The following is a 16,308-nucleotide window of genomic DNA, read 5'->3' on the forward strand; positions in this document are numbered from 1 at the left end:
TGTAGGCCCAAGAGGCTGGATTCCCATGGTCAACATGGTTTATAGCCAACTGGTGTTGTGTTAATAAAGTACATGTACACATAACTGTTCAAGGGTTGACCAGCGGCACCACCATTTTGGCTAGAATGCGAAATCCTATAGCAATTAGTACTCTTTCAATTCAAAACCAAGTGAATCCCCATTTCAAGATAGGGAGTCTTGTTCTTTGTCTTATAGAGAACAGACTCCCACTCTTGAAGTAAGCATTCGCTTTAATTTGAAAGGGTTCGAATTGCTTTAGGATTTCCAGTTCCAGCCAAAATGGTGGTGCCAGCAGAGCCAAAAGAAGACTTTGAACAATGGAAGACATGGGAAAGAACACTGGGGGCATACTTCTAGGGTTCATGTTCTGCAAGACTGGACGAGTCAAACATTATAGATCCAGTCATGCATGGACATCTTCAGTAGAACAGCCAGTGTACCATGCAGATGCTCACAAATTTACTCGAAAAGAATCTAGTGTTACAGCAATATTATTTCATCCTCATTGCCACATGGATAGAATAAAATTTGAGCTTACACTTGAATAATCAAAACATGTTCCACAATTTCCATTCGGGTCAAACTTAAATTACATCGCTGAACTGCTAAATCTAGAATGGACAACCTCCAATTCTAAAGCCTACAACGGAAGTATCCTTAAGGTGACCAATAATTTTGCACAACTTGGGAGCAAATCAGGGGCAATCCAAGACGCACCATTCGGGCCATGGCCAATCATGCCCGTTATCTAATGGAAATTGGAAGACAACATAAACTTAGGCGAAGAATGTCAGCAATTGTCTCTTGTGGAGTTTAGACTGCAAGGAATTACACATGATATGATGTTCATAACTTGAGTTTTAAAACACTGTTTATAAGTCTGGGTGTAATCTTTAAAGGGGTACACCGCTCATAATTACTTGTGGTCCTGTTAAATAGAAATCCACCCATACATAATGCCGACCTCGATGGCCTAGTGGTAAAGGCGTCCACCTCATGGACAGAAGGTCGAAGCTTCGAGGCCTGTTGGTAACCTCTTTCCGATGCGGCTGGTTGGTTAGCCGCCAGCTCATTAATATGTAGGGTACAAACTGCCTTCTTGCCAGGTGCCTGGCATTAGAGTTCGTGTTTGGAAGTAAAGAGTGTCTCTGTCATGAGCCAAAAAGCTGGCTGGACCTTTCATTAGGGGCGACACTATAATAAACAAACTTACTTAACACGATGCCGCAGTGCACTTATTATGTGGACAAATTTGTTTAAACTTGGTATTTTGTTAAACTTGGTATTCGTAGGCCCAAATTCATAAAGGGCGTTTAAGGGTTAGACATGTACAACTTCTCTCTAATCAGTTACAGGGCCTATTCATATTCTGTGAAGATTCACATGAAGGGCCAGAATCTGTCTATTTAGTAGTTAAACGCTGTTTTAAGCTAAACACCCTTTATGAATTTGGCCCATAGTGTTTGAATATCTGTCATTAGTGTCAACATAACGGCAATGTTGAAATTTATGGTAGATTGTCGTGCGACAGGACTGTAATAAAATGTTGGTTTAAAAGGAATAGCTGTCCATTTTTTCAGCACTCCGATTGAAAGAAGATCACATTGGAACTGCCGTCCGTTTCACTCATTCAATTAGAATTACTTTAAGAGTACAGCCATGATATCGCAAGCAGTAAAATAAACAAACAAATGTAAAACCTTTCTTCGATTTGATTTTCATATTCTATTGCAGAAAAAATGTCAGGATGGGACACTTAAATATCATCACTCCCCGATCATGATTTGGATTAATTTTATGATGATTACTGTAGAGGTGTAAGGTATTAAAGGACAATGGGCACCGAAAAAGACAAAAGACAATATCAAGACATCCCCTTTTCTTGACAGGTTACTGTCCTCCTCTCAACCTCAGGACAAGATGGAGCGTGGACTCTTTCTGGATGTTGTAGTCACTCAGGGTTCGGCCATCCTCAAGCTGCTTACCGGCAAAGATCAACCTCTGCTGGTCTGGGGGGATTCCTTCCTTGTCCTGGATCTTAGCTTTGACATTCTCGATGGTGTCAGACGCCTCGACTTCCAGGGTGATGGTCTTACCAGTGAGGGTCTTTACAAAGATCTGCATACCTCCACGGAGTCGCAAGACCAGATGGAGCGTGGACTCTTTCTGGATGTTGTAGTCACTCAGGGTTCGGCCATCCTCGAGCTGCTTACCGGCAAAGATCAACCTCTGCTGGTCTGGGGGGATTCCTTCCTTGTCCTGGATCTTAGCTTTGACATTCTCGATGGTGTCAGACGCCTCGACTTCCAGGGTGATGGTCTTACCAGTGAGGGTCTTTACAAAGATCTGCATACCTCCACGGAGTCGCAAGACCAGATGGAGCGTGGACTCTTTCTGGATGTTGTAGTCACTCAGAGTTCGGCCATCCTCAAGCTGCTTACCGGCAAAGATCAACCTCTGCTGGTCTGGGGGGATTCCTTCCTTGTCCTGGATCTTAGCTTTGACATTCTCGATGGTGTCAGACGCCTCGACTTCCAGGGTGATGGTCTTACCAGTGAGGGTCTTTACAAAGATCTGCATACCTCCACGGAGTCGCAAGACCAGATGCAGCGTGGACTCTTTCTGGATGTTGTAGTCACTCAGGGTTCGGCCATCCTCGAGCTGCTTACCGGCAAAGATCAACCTCTGCTGGTCTGGGGGGATTCCTTCCTTGTCCTGGATCTTAGCTTTGACATTCTCGATGGTGTCAGACGCCTCGACTTCCAGGGTGATGGTCTTACCAGTGAGGGTCTTGACAAAGATCTGCATACCTCCACGGAGTCGCAAGACCAGATGGAGCGTGGACTCTTTCTGGATGTTGTAGTCACTCAGGGTTCGGCCATCCTCAAGCTGCTTACCGGCAAAGATCAACCTCTGCTGGTCTGGGGGGATTCCTTCCTTGTCCTGGATCTTAGCTTTGACATTCTCGATGGTGTCAGACGCCTCGACTTCCAGGGTGATGGTCTTACCAGTGAGGGTCTTGACGAAGATCTGCATACCTCCACGGAGACGAAGGACAAGATGGAGTGTAGACTCCTTTTGGATGTTGTAGTCACTCAGGGTTCGGCCATCCTCGAGCTGCTTACCGGCAAAGATCAACCTCTGCTGGTCTGGGGGGATTCCTTCCTTGTCCTGGATCTTAGCCTTCACATTCTCGATAGTGTCGGATGCCTCGACTTCTAGGGTGATGGTCTTACCAGTGAGGGTCTTGACAAAGATCTGCATACCACCACGGAGACGAAGGACAAGATGGAGCGTGGACTCTTTCTGGATGTTGTAGTCACTCAGGGTTCGGCCATCCTCGAGCTGCTTACCGGCAAAGATCAACCTCTGCTGGTCTGGGGGGATTCCTTCCTTGTCCTGGATCTTAGCTTTGACATTCTCGATGGTGTCAGACGCCTCGACTTCAAGGGTAATTGTCTTACCAGTCAGTGTCTTCACGAAGATCTGCATCCTTGTTCTGAAAAATATAAAGAAGGGAATCCTAAGACAATGGGGCTTTATAGATATGTGTAACTAGTAGCAAATAGCATAGTAGAGTAATGACAACCACACATTGCAAACTACAACTAAATTGCTATCTGTTCAGTGGCTGACCGAAGTCAGAATGACGTCATGTTGTAAACAAAGATATCCGTCTACAGTGAACGCTAAATAGAAGAAGTGGACATTGAAAGAGTAGGGTAGTAGGAGGGGGCCGTTCAGGGCAAAAACAAATCTATAGGCACAAAGAACAAAAGAACATTCCATATGCAACCGCGCAGTCTTTTGTTGGCTGCCTGTTTCAGTGTTTGTTGTGGCCAGCAGTGGCTGCCAACGTCTGGTATGATATGATAGGGACAATCGGCGTTCACCGCAACAATTTTTTTAGGCTAGGTGCCGACTGCTGTCGCCATATTTTAACACAATTGAGAATTCACTTCAGTTCTGCCTAGGTTCGGTTGGCAGCAAAATTTGTCGGGTGCTTTAAGTCAACAGTAAAACCATTACCAACTCTATGATTCTGTCAAGACAAGGTGGTTGAGGATTTGATAAAATACTGGCTAACAGCATCTGCACGGCATGTAGGACTAGGAGTAGGAGGCTTATGTTATGATTGATGATTACGGTACGAGAAGCAAAATCTTAGTTTTCATGTTTATCATTGTATGCTATTGCTAATGATTAAATGACATGTGATATCGAGTGACAACTGATGACGTCATTGATATTTAATTTATGTAAATTGTCATTTTAGCCTTCTAATTTATTTATTTAATCATAAAGCTTTTAATATTTATTTTCAGGAGTTCCCAGGGATCAATTCAAGCATTCAAGGTTGTCATTTTTAGCTCTCGGAGTCGGACAGTTCAGCCATTGTCAGCTATAACTCTGGCTTCATCGGTCGAGACGATTTATACTCGAGGGACACCGCGCATGAATACACGGAAATTATTCATAGTAGAGTGTGCGCAGACACACGACGTACAATAGACTACGTAGGAAAGAAAAACAACAATGGCGTCGACTTTCTCCCCCAACAAAAACTGAAAAATACACCAGTTAGATTACACAAAATGATAACTAATCTAATTAGGTATGTGCTTTAGGTACTAGTCTTGGTCTTTCAAATGAAAATATTGTTTCATCGAAAAGGAAACTTACTGAATTTGATGGAATTCGAGAGAAAATTCAATTCGTCGTTAACAGGTTACGGGGCTCGCCTATGTTTGTTTGTATGTATCACTCCGCAATAGGTCTCACCACATAGTTTTACCGACGTGAGGTCTCACTCCACAGTTTTAATAAATCCATCAGACGTGACGTCAAACCAGTGCCTGCGCCTGGTGTGACACACATACACGCTGAAACCAAACTACTGGCACCAGATAGATACCCAAACCTTCACATTTTTATGGAAGAAGGGTCCTAAAGAAGCATTCTCTGGCACAGTGCATTTAATTAGTTTTGATACCAGTAGGTGGCGCCAAATTTGATACAGCCAAGATTCAGCAAAATGGTAAAAAAACAGGCAAAAAAATTAACTGTTGCCAATTTACCCATATACTCGGATCTAAAAATGTATAGGTGATAGTGGTTATGGACAAAGGATTGACCTCAGAAGGATTCCAGAACATGCCTCGCATCCCTGGCCTACTATCCTGGGCCTACTCGTTTTTCAGCTAGAGATATTCTCCGCACTGGCTTGTGGAACCTTAACACTTACCACTTGTCGCAGTGGTTATGGGGTGAGGGAAGAGGCTGGTCCACTGCGTCCAGAGTGTAACTACCATGAGATGGGCAATTGGGTACCTTTACATTTTACCAAAAAATCAGGATCAAAAAGGATCAAAACGGCGCATTACCAGCAATCCTGAACTTATTGGCTCTTCCATCATTTGCGCACACTGATTACCTTAATGTATGTACATGTACACGCAATGTACTACAATGCATTATAATGCATAGGCGAAGTCAAAGGTAGAAAATGCGCCGATAGCATACGTTAATCTGTGGGGTCTCTAGAACATATTCATCGAAAAAAAATTCAAGATTGTGAAAATTTTTCTATGTCCACATGGGGGTTGAAAATTCTAATGGATTTTGACTTGGTCCTCACTGGAAACTTCAACCCCCATGTGGACATGGAAAAATTTTCACAATCTTGAATTTTTTTTCGATGAATATGTTCTAGAGACCCCAAAGATTAACGTATGCTATCGGCTCATTTTCTACCTTTGACTTCGCCTATGCATTATAATGCATTGTAGTACATTGCGTGTACATTAAGGTAATTCGTTTGGACAAATGATGGAAGAGCCAATAAGTTCAGCATTGCTGGTAATGGCAAAGCAGTCTATTTGTCCGTTGAATGGATAACACCCAAAAACGCGTGTGTAAAGCCGCGGGTCGTCAAACCGACACCAGGTTTGACAAGCAGGGCATGACCGATGTATGCTGAGACCAATCAACTGGCACCAGATACCCTTTGGGCCTTACCTGCACAATTTTATGGAGGAAGAGTCCTAATGTAACTTTTTAGGGCATTTTCTAAGCATTTAATTAGTTTCAATACCAGTAAGTGGCACCACATTTGATACTACCCCAGATCCTGCTAGGTGGCCAAAAATCAGGCAAAAAATTCGCGAGTTCTGTAAAGTTCGCTCTCAAAATACTCTGAGGGAAATTGTTTTTGCCACATAAGCTAACCACCATGAGAAATGCAATTTTATGTACATCTGAATTTTAGAAAACAAAATCCGGGGTCAAAGCGGCACAAATTCTACGTCAAATAGTGCGTCACCAGTTCAAACTTTATGTCTTATTCAGGCCTGATAAGTGCAACAACACTGCTTTCTCTATGCAGGACAGCTACACCAACACTAACATATCAACCGATGTGTCCAAGTTATCATCTAGAAATATCTACAAGCAAATCCATGTAGAGTGCCAACGAAACGGAATCTGCCTGAGTTTTCAAATTTGTTATTGTCGTCTGCTAGGGCTGACCATTCATTGTGGACAGTACCTTCCTGACAATCTCTGAATGCTAACAAGAATTCAGTGGCAAGATCTTGACCTCGATTTGTGATCGAGGCGCTTGCGACTAGACGGAATAATTGGCCGACTCATATGACAGTCTGGAGCAACAACCCAAAGCTCTGGAAATAATTTGTTCGTTTGGAAAGGCTTAGACAATGGGCGTGGTTGCGAAATTATGGAAAGTACGGGGACCTCTCCTCGGCCAAGTGAGCAAAAAGGATTTCATCCTCGATAAGCAAACTTTATCGAATCCTGAGGATGGAGGTAGAGTATATAAGTTTGTATTATTTTCGATCTGAATTTATGGAAACGAAAAGCCGCTTCATGAAAACTGTTGGTTTCGCTCCGATGTTCCTACTTTCTGCATGTGTCTCATGTAGTATCCTAATGAATCTTAGACTCCTATAGCAGTCATTTTCGTCATCATGATCGTCCTCCCCCTAAGGGAGCGGGCGACAGTACGAGGCTGGTCCACAGCGTCCGCATTGTAGAGGAATCTAAACTCTGGACGCAGTGGACCGGCCTCTTACTACGGAAAGCCCCGCAGCCTGGCCGGGAGTACAGAGAAATCCGGCCATGGACACTTAAACGTTGTCGTTTCGAGTTCTGCGTTCAGAAACCGTGATGGCCGAAGCAAGCTGTTCCTACAACTCGAAGAATGGTGCAGTCCGTTGCCCAGGAAACTCCAGGAAACGCCTAACTAGCGCATCGTTCCACGTGGAAAGGTTCGATGCATGGAGAGCTAAGTTGGGTCAAATCGGAGTCAACATCGGAAAAGCGCGATAATTCAGTCAGACTTTGAATTTTTCCATTTTTTGTGCAATTTGTTGATGGAAACTACTATAGAATAGGTGGCGACTGGGCAGCCGACAGCTGAGTAATAGTGCACTTTAATAATGCCAATGGTCCTTTAAGTCGGTGTTCTCAGCCTCTCGAACATTATTACGGTATATACCGATATTCTTTCCCAGCCATCCGTGTCGACTAACCCTAAAAAAGAATAATTTTTCGCAGCACTTATAAAAAAACAATGTAACAACCCAAACACCATGATTTTATTTTGATCCAGAATTCCTCGCAGAAGCCGTCTACCTCGCCGTTGACCCATATATGAAGTAAGTATATACATGGACATGTATAGGCTTATCAAATTCATAGAAATAAAGGTTTTTGAGCTTTTGAAATTAAACATTCTGGGGGTTTTTCGGCCAATATCCACACCTTTAACTCTGCCTCAGTAAAAATGCTTCATACTGGCCAGGAAGAAATAATAACATTCCCCTTCAATCACTGCGCAAAAAGGGCAAAGATGTATACATGTATATCAATAATCAACTGTCCTCATATGATACGCCCCTACGAAACAGACATTGATTTATAGACATTCCTGTGTATGATTATGTTCATGCATGTCCAATACAAGTACCCACAATCATTCAAGCCCAACACGCCGCAAACTGAATAGGAATTGTCAATTCAATTAAATGCCCTATATCTCCTTCATGTTCAGCGACATCCAGGCACCAGTGGTTTGTACTTTCAGAACCTTTCAATAAATTATTTGAATAATCTTTCAATAAATTATTCAAATAATCTTTCAATACATTATTTAAATAATCTTTCAATAAATTATTTAAATAATCTTTCAATAAATTATTTAAATAATCTTTCAATAAATTATTTCAATAATTTTTTAATAAATTATTTAAGTAATTCATTGAAAGACTCTGGTAATAAACATACCCCGCCTCTTGGTATTTGCAACTGCGTTGAAACTATAACGAAGTCGAGAATACTGGTCGGTAATTCGCAGTTTTATTTGCTCAAAGTTCTCAGCAAGGTATTAAACTGAAATATAGAAAGAAAAAACATTTATAGTAATACATTTATAATAAAAATTACTCATGGGAGAGGAAGAAATAATATGAGAACTGGGCGTCGGCAATACCAACAAAGAATCGCATACATGCATATATAAACATACCAAATTTGGCCGGCAGTTCATCCTCTACATCATACACATCGTGGCTGAAGTGAAACGCGTACATCGGCGACAAGGTTTATATTGGCGACGTACCTGTAATAAAGTTTTAAACCGTTTTCCCTTTGAAACGGTACTTTCTACATGTTCATAACGTTTTTAAAGAAACGCACGACTTTTTCGCGATATCTGAAGTTCCGAATTCTTAGTCTTTATCAAATCTTGGTATATCACCAATTGTCCTTAAATATGTGGATGAAACTTAATAAATGTATACATAATGATCTTTCAGAGCGTTTGGGTTTCAACATAAGAGTGGTGAGGTCATGTCGTCGATACATCCCTTTTTGAACCAAGTGGCCAGGTAGGTCGTACCACTAACATAAATCATGTAACCCTTTCCTCAAATGCCTCGCCCTCATTTTTTGCGTCTTGTCTATAGGTCTTTATATACATGTATACGTAATCTTGTTGTAACAAATGTAATAAACCAATTTACACTTGTCGAACAGGCGTGTCCACACTGAGTCTCCGTATAAAACCCACAAGAGACAATTTAGCGAAGGTCCTTAGTAGTCCTAATAGCCTTTTTTAAAGTGTAGAAAATTTTAGAACTATAACGTTAGAATTACAAATTTTAAACGTGAATTAAAGGGGTACGCTGTTCGTAATACTGGTGGTCCAGGAAAATAGAAATGCACTTATTCACAATGCTGTGCGAATTTGCTGAAACTTTATATTAATCAGGTCTATGGAATATTTGTATATATGTCACCACAACGGCATGATTAAATTTATTTGAACAAGTACATAATATATACTAATATATCATACGTATTTACACAATTGGAAATTTCTAAATTCAAGTAAATTTCAAATTTCCAACGAACGGCTTAGGGTTTCAATAATAAACACATGTTCATTAATTCATTTGAAGACAAAGGCTAAAATTGTACTCATTTTTGTCGCTGTGACAACCGCCATCAGTCGTGTGTAGTGATGTTTCACGACCTGCTCCCCTCACTTGCCGCCAATGAAAGCTGTGCAGTTGATGAGAGTTATGCGTCGGTGAGAGATGTGCAGTTGATGAGATTTCTGCAAGATAATTGGTGCGGATTCGTATTCAGAACGGAGAAAACAAATGCGTAAATTAGTAATTGTCTTCGTACCTATCATTTCTTGGGAGCAGTGAAGTACAATGTATGATGTCAGCCTAAAATTGTATAAACTTATACTCCTTAGTATAATTCTACCATTTCCATAATGGCCGGATTGTCTATTACAGAGTCACGGAGAGTAAGAATAAGAAAATTCCAGTTGGAACAATGGTAAGTTGTTCTAAAGGATGGAGAACGCACTTCATCAGCGATGGAACTGATATGACCGTCGTACCAGATGTCGATGGCCTGTCACCATCACATGCCCTTGGAGCATTGGGTATGCCCGGGTATATTAGCTACCAAAAAATGTCTTCGTCCAAAACGACAAATGTAAACTTTGGTACGTCGACGTCGACGTCAACTGGCCAGTGTCTTAAATCACATTGAATCACATTAAATCATCTTGCTTTGTAACAAACCAGTAGATGCGCATCCTGAGCTTCAATGTCTGTTACTTTATTGGCGACACAGACTCAATTTGAGGTGCATGTGAGGACCCTGCTCCTCAACAACGACCATACATTCGCAACAGTGTCGAACTCGTTATAATTGCTGACTAATCTTGTGTAGCACAAGACCAAATGACATCAGAGACCTTCGTTCTTGGTACTTTGTCGTATGGAATAGGACGGTTTCGCAACCCTTCCAAAAAGTTACAAACGACGTGTAGTTGTAAAAAGTATGTAAATGTACTCTATCGACGACCACTTTTGAAAATTTCCCCGATTTCTCGGACAACTAAGTATAGAAGATGATTTACGAGTGTCGCCATGAATTAGCACATGACTTGATGACACGACCGTTGTCGTACTCTTTCGCTCATCGTGGGGATCGGAAAACCGGCTTGATAGCAGCATCCGAAACAGGCGAGTTGACGTTGTTATTAATACCAAATTCGTTAAGGCTTGGTTGTTTAAAACAGGTTCACACAGGTTCACACCTGCACAGTAATGATTAACCTGGTTTGAATAGCCATGACAGCCGGACTCTGTCGATTAAAAAAGTACGAGTGGTATGGTATTTTTTTCAGGCTGACAGCATATTATTCCCTAATGGATGTTTGCCAACCTAAAGCGGGCGAGTCATTGTAGTGAACACAGCTGCAGGAGCTGTTGGTTACCTCACAGTTCAAATCGCCAAAGCTGTGGTAGGTATGAAGGATTTCAATGCGAGGGCTATATAAATAGTACACAATTACATCTGCTATACGCTCCTTGTTCATTATCTATGCATCCATTTTAATTTCAAACCTGAGATTTTCATCTAACTTACCAGGAGTGTAGTCCTATATCTTTTCAATGTCATATGTGAATTTGAAACAGTTCTAATGATGCGAAATTGTTTTATATGCGTTTTCATGAGACTTGTCAGAATTTCGGACAATTGCCGATTTTACTGCCTATGAGAGGATATCTTTCCGCCCCGTAAAATCTATAAAAGGAGTTCCTATTTCAAAATCGACCTGAATTCGGTTAGTTGATATTATTAAAAAAGGCCAAAATGATGTTGCAAACCAAATAACTAACATTCCAGGCGGTATTCAGGCATAACAGGACTTTTGAAGCATTTCATCATAATTACACAGTGCTCTCCTGCAGCACGCGACTGCAAAACGCACCATCCATTTTCACCATTTTAGGAAAACAGCAAAACCTATATCGTGTTTTCTGTAAAGGGGGCTGTGGCACGCCAGGATAGGATTTAATGGGGACGAGCTGACAAGTACACGGCTTATAAAGGCTACTCATGTGATAAAGAGAGACCTAAAAAATGCGCCTCTTCACTATAAAAGAGACACAAAAATGGTCACTTTGCAACACATTGATCATCTGGCCACTTGGCTTACTTGTAGCCACTCTGTAAAATACATTATGAGAAAATATATACTATGTGCTGGTGGCCTATAGTTAAGGTCGCGTCGGACACCACCCAGAATGTCTCCCGCTATTTCGTAATGTTTTTCCATATCTGAAGGGCTGCAAAGTTATTGCATACGCTGGAACCGATGAGAAGTGTGCCTGGCTGAAAGAACTGGGAGTAGATTACGCCTACAACTACAAGTGTATAGTGCTGCGCACTATACCAGTATTTATGGAACAATCTCTTCACGTTGATCATGAACTGCAGTAAATATATTCCTTTCGTTCAAATATTGTTTCATGTCGCGAACGAGTGAGGGCTCCCAATAAGGACTTCCAGTTAAAAGACCTTCGACCTTAGTTGATGATATGGTGTTTGTACGATATGAAAGTTGTTATTGATGTTTGCTTAGAGTCCTTCTCAGACCCCTCGCTTGTTTGCGTGTCATGAAGCAGTATCATGTTGCAATGCTACCATTTAGGCCTTTCGCTTTTCGGGCTTCATTTCATCCAAGTCGAAACATTACTCACCTTAGCAGGTGCATCATTACATAAATATAATCAACACATTTCTATTAAAAGAACAAAATCATCGTCACAGCATATTTCATCATGCTAAGGAATGTATTCCTAGAAACCATGACTAATTCGTTGAGTAATATCTATGCAAGTTTTTAATTGAGCAATATCTAGAAATACTGATATACATGTATGTCAAAAGCAAAATAAAGCTTCGAGAAACAGTTTTATTAAGTGAGATACGTTTAGTAGCATCAACTAGTACTGTATCCAATACCACTATATAACTTGTCATAATTTGCCGTTAAGATCGAAATATTTATCTGTTAAGAAATACCATAAATTATGTGGTCAAATTATGTACCAATCATTGTGAAAGACAATGAGTCATGTGATGCAATCCCAGGGAGATCACCTCAAAAAGCCAGTTTAAACCAGAAATAGGTATACATCTGATGAGTAAAAGTGACTAAAATTACACATATAAATTCCTGGAAAAACAGGTAAATTCCTGAACAAAAACGGGTATATAAGGGGCAACAAGTGGCTTAAAGGAAGTTAAGCTGGTAGGGAGACGACTTTAAGTCAGGAAGAGGCTGACACTTGGACGGATACTCAGAGTTAAACGGACACTGAGATCCGAAACCCCCGATTTCCCGTATTTCTCATATTTCGGATAACTAAAAATCATTCCATTTCACTTGGAGGAAATACACGTAAGTCTGCCGATTTCACCTATTTTCTACACCATAATTATCATTCTTATGTTGATACCTACTCAATCAGCCACCATCTTGATTACTATTACGCTTTGGCTTTGAAGTGATCTCCCACGGAAAATTACTTATGATAAGAAATAATTACTATTACGTGTACGTATAATTTATACCTGCTGCTTCAACAACTAATAGCGGTATTCAGCCCAGTTGATCTTCAGGCCTTTCTGTTTCATTCCCCACCTTCTATTGTAAATTCTCCTCAATAAAATTATAAAACATATTTGAATCTTAGCTTGATAATATTGTGTGCTATACTAACAACCTTTTACATAAATTGATTCCTAGCGAAGAGGTACGATTCTTGAAGGCGCCCCTTTCTTCTACTGTAGAGCTTGTGCTTTACCTTTGAGTTAAGTCCACCCCCCCATTTTGAATACGTTTAGCAGAGCCTCATACCAAGAATTACCTCGTGTTTAGGACTCAGTTTGTCTGTTTCTTCATTAATCTCAAAACAACACCACTGGTACTCTTTGGAAATATTGACTTGTCTCAATACGACCTCCTGCTGTGAATAGATTACTAATCTATCACAGGTACCAATTACACGTGTTGCTGTTTACACAGCTTCCAGTAAGCCACCAGAGCACGCTTACATCTGCTGAACTCAGGACATTGTGTGACTCCTTGAGCAAAACCCTTCTTACCATATCACAAAAGAAAGAATTATTCCCCGATCATTGTCCCTGACTTCTTGCCATTTCACAAGAGTAAGAATATCCCCACGGATCACGGTCCCCACTGCTGGAGCAAATACTTACCATTTCACAAGCGTAAGAATTACACACGCCCCAACCATCCAACTGATAAAAGGGACCAAGACCACCCCCACTTCCACCCTTCTTTTAACCTTTCTTTAAAACCCCTCTACACAAGAAGACAAAACTCGCGGAAACATTAAAAGAGGCTGCTCCAGACGGCGTTGACTGTTTTATTGATCACGTAAGTTGCATGACAAAAACAGGTTCCGCCATGGTGTTGAGAAAATCTGATGATGAGGGTGAGGTAAAATGTATCCCCGGTGGAAAAGCCTCTGTCTTAATTTCGTATTACATGTTCGAAAATAGTCAACAAATGGCAGGACTTCATTTTCATTCCTGGGCTTTTCCCCCTCTCTACTTTACACGTCAGAGGCATGTGATAACATTGTAGTGAATTGTGGGTCTACGTGGATATTCTATTCTTATAGGTTGGAGGGACTACCTTTGCTACCGTCCTGAACGCCATACGTAAGGATGGCCGCGTCTGTGTCGTTGGAGAAATATCCCAGTACAATAAAACAACCCAGCAAAGGAACAAAAGTGAGTATTGGAGTATATCATTGAAACACACGTCACCATTTTCAGTTGGTACACTATTTGTCAGTGCACCACACAAGCCCGCTAGACAAGACTTCATGTCAACGTATACCATCCACGACTTCTTATCCACTTCTCTCCATGCACATGCTCTTCTGATCTTCTTCTCCGTATATGTGCCCTTCCCTTTCAAATATTTATTTATTTATTTATTGTAACCTCTGCAAGGGAGAAATATCACAAACATTCGCACATATATTGAAAGGCTCGGATCAAGTGACTTCAGTCACCTTCTTCTCCATACATGTGCCCTTCCCTTCACCCCAAGTGACTGAAGCCACCGTCTTCTGTATCACGTCACCCCCTATTACGACATAACGTCATTTCCATTATCGTCTTTATTCTTTTCTGTACACGCGTCCTTCCCTTAGCCCTCTTATCCACTCCTTTTAAAAGCCTTGTGTATTTTTCAGTCGACCTAAACGGCTTGGCTCTTATCTGCAATGCGATCACCATCAAAGGCGTTTTTTCGCCAAATTACGGTCATAGAGCAGCTGAACTAGTGGACAAGATGGTCAAGTTAATTATACAAGGAGGTGAGGAAACAGTGATATATTGCCGTGCCGATTTTTCGGTCGATCGACTTTCGGACTGACGAATCAGCGCCTATAAATCATGAACATCATGATCTTCATCTTTATCTTTATCTCTGACCATCATTATTGTATAAACAGCCTATAGGGAGACGATTGGTGTTGTTGATGGCACTAGGACACAAGCCCGAGAGGGAAATACAGCTGTCCTCCATTTTGGCTTGCCAAGTTTTGTTCGAAGAACGTAAGGTAATTTTAAACTCCGATGGATTTACTAGTAGATGTATGAACATTCTTATCATATTGCAGGACTCGACCGAAACCTGATCAATTTGTAACTCTGATTTCAGGGCAAGGTGACTGAAGCTCCGTGAAAGTGTGGTGGACGGATTTGAGAACATGTCCAAGGCTTTCCTCAGTGCTTTCACCACGGGTCAAGATAACTTTTGGAAGGTCGTCGTCAAGGCTTAGGGAAGAATCGCCAGGCTGACGTGATGATTTGAAGAATTATAAAACAAAGTTGCGATTCTTAGATCTCGTCGTAACAAGGCTTTATGCATCCTGACATAACCAGTTGTTTTAAATATACTCCGCCTCTCGTTATTAGGTATAGGAGTAACAAAAACCTGTATCTCACGATGGGCTTTATGTTATCAAACTGAGGAAGTGAAAAGGCTCGGGGTTAAGGTTAGGATTTAGACTCAAAAGTGATAATTACTATTGTTAGAATAGTAAGTACATGTAGATTGTAATGTTTGTTTTAAATTGAGGGCTGGTGCAAAGTAGCCTTTCAATTTATTACTGTTTGTCATAATCCATTAATGATCATTCCCATTCGCAATTTGTCATAATTTTATTCATTATACATATATTATGTACCTTCATGTATGTAACTTTCCCTGTAAGTTATACAGTTTAATAAAGTTTTTGTAATTGCAGTAATTGTATGTAAAAAGCACTTGAAGCCGTCGTCAAAATAGCATGACCTAAATTGACAAAATAAGACGTGGCGCGTTGCGTTAGCGAGTTTCAGCAAAGAAAAAAATCTCTCCCGTATGACTTATCCGTATCGATTTTACGTATGATGTAACGTAATTTGTGTAGCGGACATACATAAAACCGATACGGATACGTTATACGAGCGTGAAATTCACCCCTGCTGAAACTCTTTATTCTCTACGTCATGACGTATGACGATTACATAATGAGCTTGCGAACCAAGTTTTGGAAATTTGGATGTTTCTTATTTTCCCGGGATTTTCCTTCTTTCTCGCCATTTTTGTACTCTCCAGGGAAGGAAGCTCGTAATATAAAAGCAATGGTTTTTCGGTTTCAGCTAACTTTCTATTCCCCGAGTTGCAAATGTCTGTATAGGGATCATTATGGAAGGCATCAATTCAATAAGAAATAAATATAGTATATAATACAGCAGATATTCAACTCATTTTTGTTTGTTTTTGTATCAGTTTTTACATGTACCAGGGCCATATTTATCCTTGTGCTCCTGAGGAGGGGGGGGGGGGGCAGTTGGTGTTCTGGG

At 40.9% G+C, this 16,308-nt stretch overlaps 2 protein-coding genes across 2 annotated transcripts; one reads left to right on the forward strand and one right to left on the reverse strand.

The window, feature by feature from the left end:
- Positions 1-496: 496 nt before the first annotated feature.
- Positions 497-4,788, reverse strand: LOC135493153 (polyubiquitin). Its single transcript, XM_064780139.1, has 2 exons — positions 4,705-4,788; positions 497-3,520 (listed from the first exon to the last, which is right to left on the reverse strand). The coding sequence occupies exon 2, from the start codon at positions 3,511-3,513 to the stop codon at positions 1,912-1,914; it is 1,602 nt and encodes a 533-aa protein (XP_064636209.1). The 5' UTR covers positions 3,514-3,520; positions 4,705-4,788; the 3' UTR covers positions 497-1,911.
- A 1,949-nt stretch (positions 4,789-6,737) lies between these two features.
- On the forward strand, positions 6,738-12,075 carry LOC135494069 (prostaglandin reductase 1-like). The gene is given in 7 exon segments (XM_064781817.1): positions 6,738-6,846; positions 7,652-7,697; positions 8,856-8,927; positions 9,849-10,010; positions 10,754-10,803; positions 10,806-10,870; positions 11,698-12,075. Coding segments are annotated over 7 exon segments (660 nt in total). The 3' UTR covers positions 11,854-12,075.
- Positions 12,076-16,308: the final 4,233 nt, after the last annotated feature.

Source organism: Lineus longissimus, chromosome 9 (assembly GCF_910592395.1).
Source record: "Lineus longissimus chromosome 9, tnLinLong1.2, whole genome shotgun sequence".
Lineage (NCBI taxonomy): Eukaryota > Metazoa > Nemertea > Pilidiophora > Heteronemertea > Lineidae > Lineus > Lineus longissimus.

Coding starts and splice junctions, on each gene's coding strand:
- LOC135493153 (XM_064780139.1), bottom strand. CDS start 3,513: ATGCAGATCTTCGTGAAGACACTGACTGGTAAGACAATTACCCTTGAA.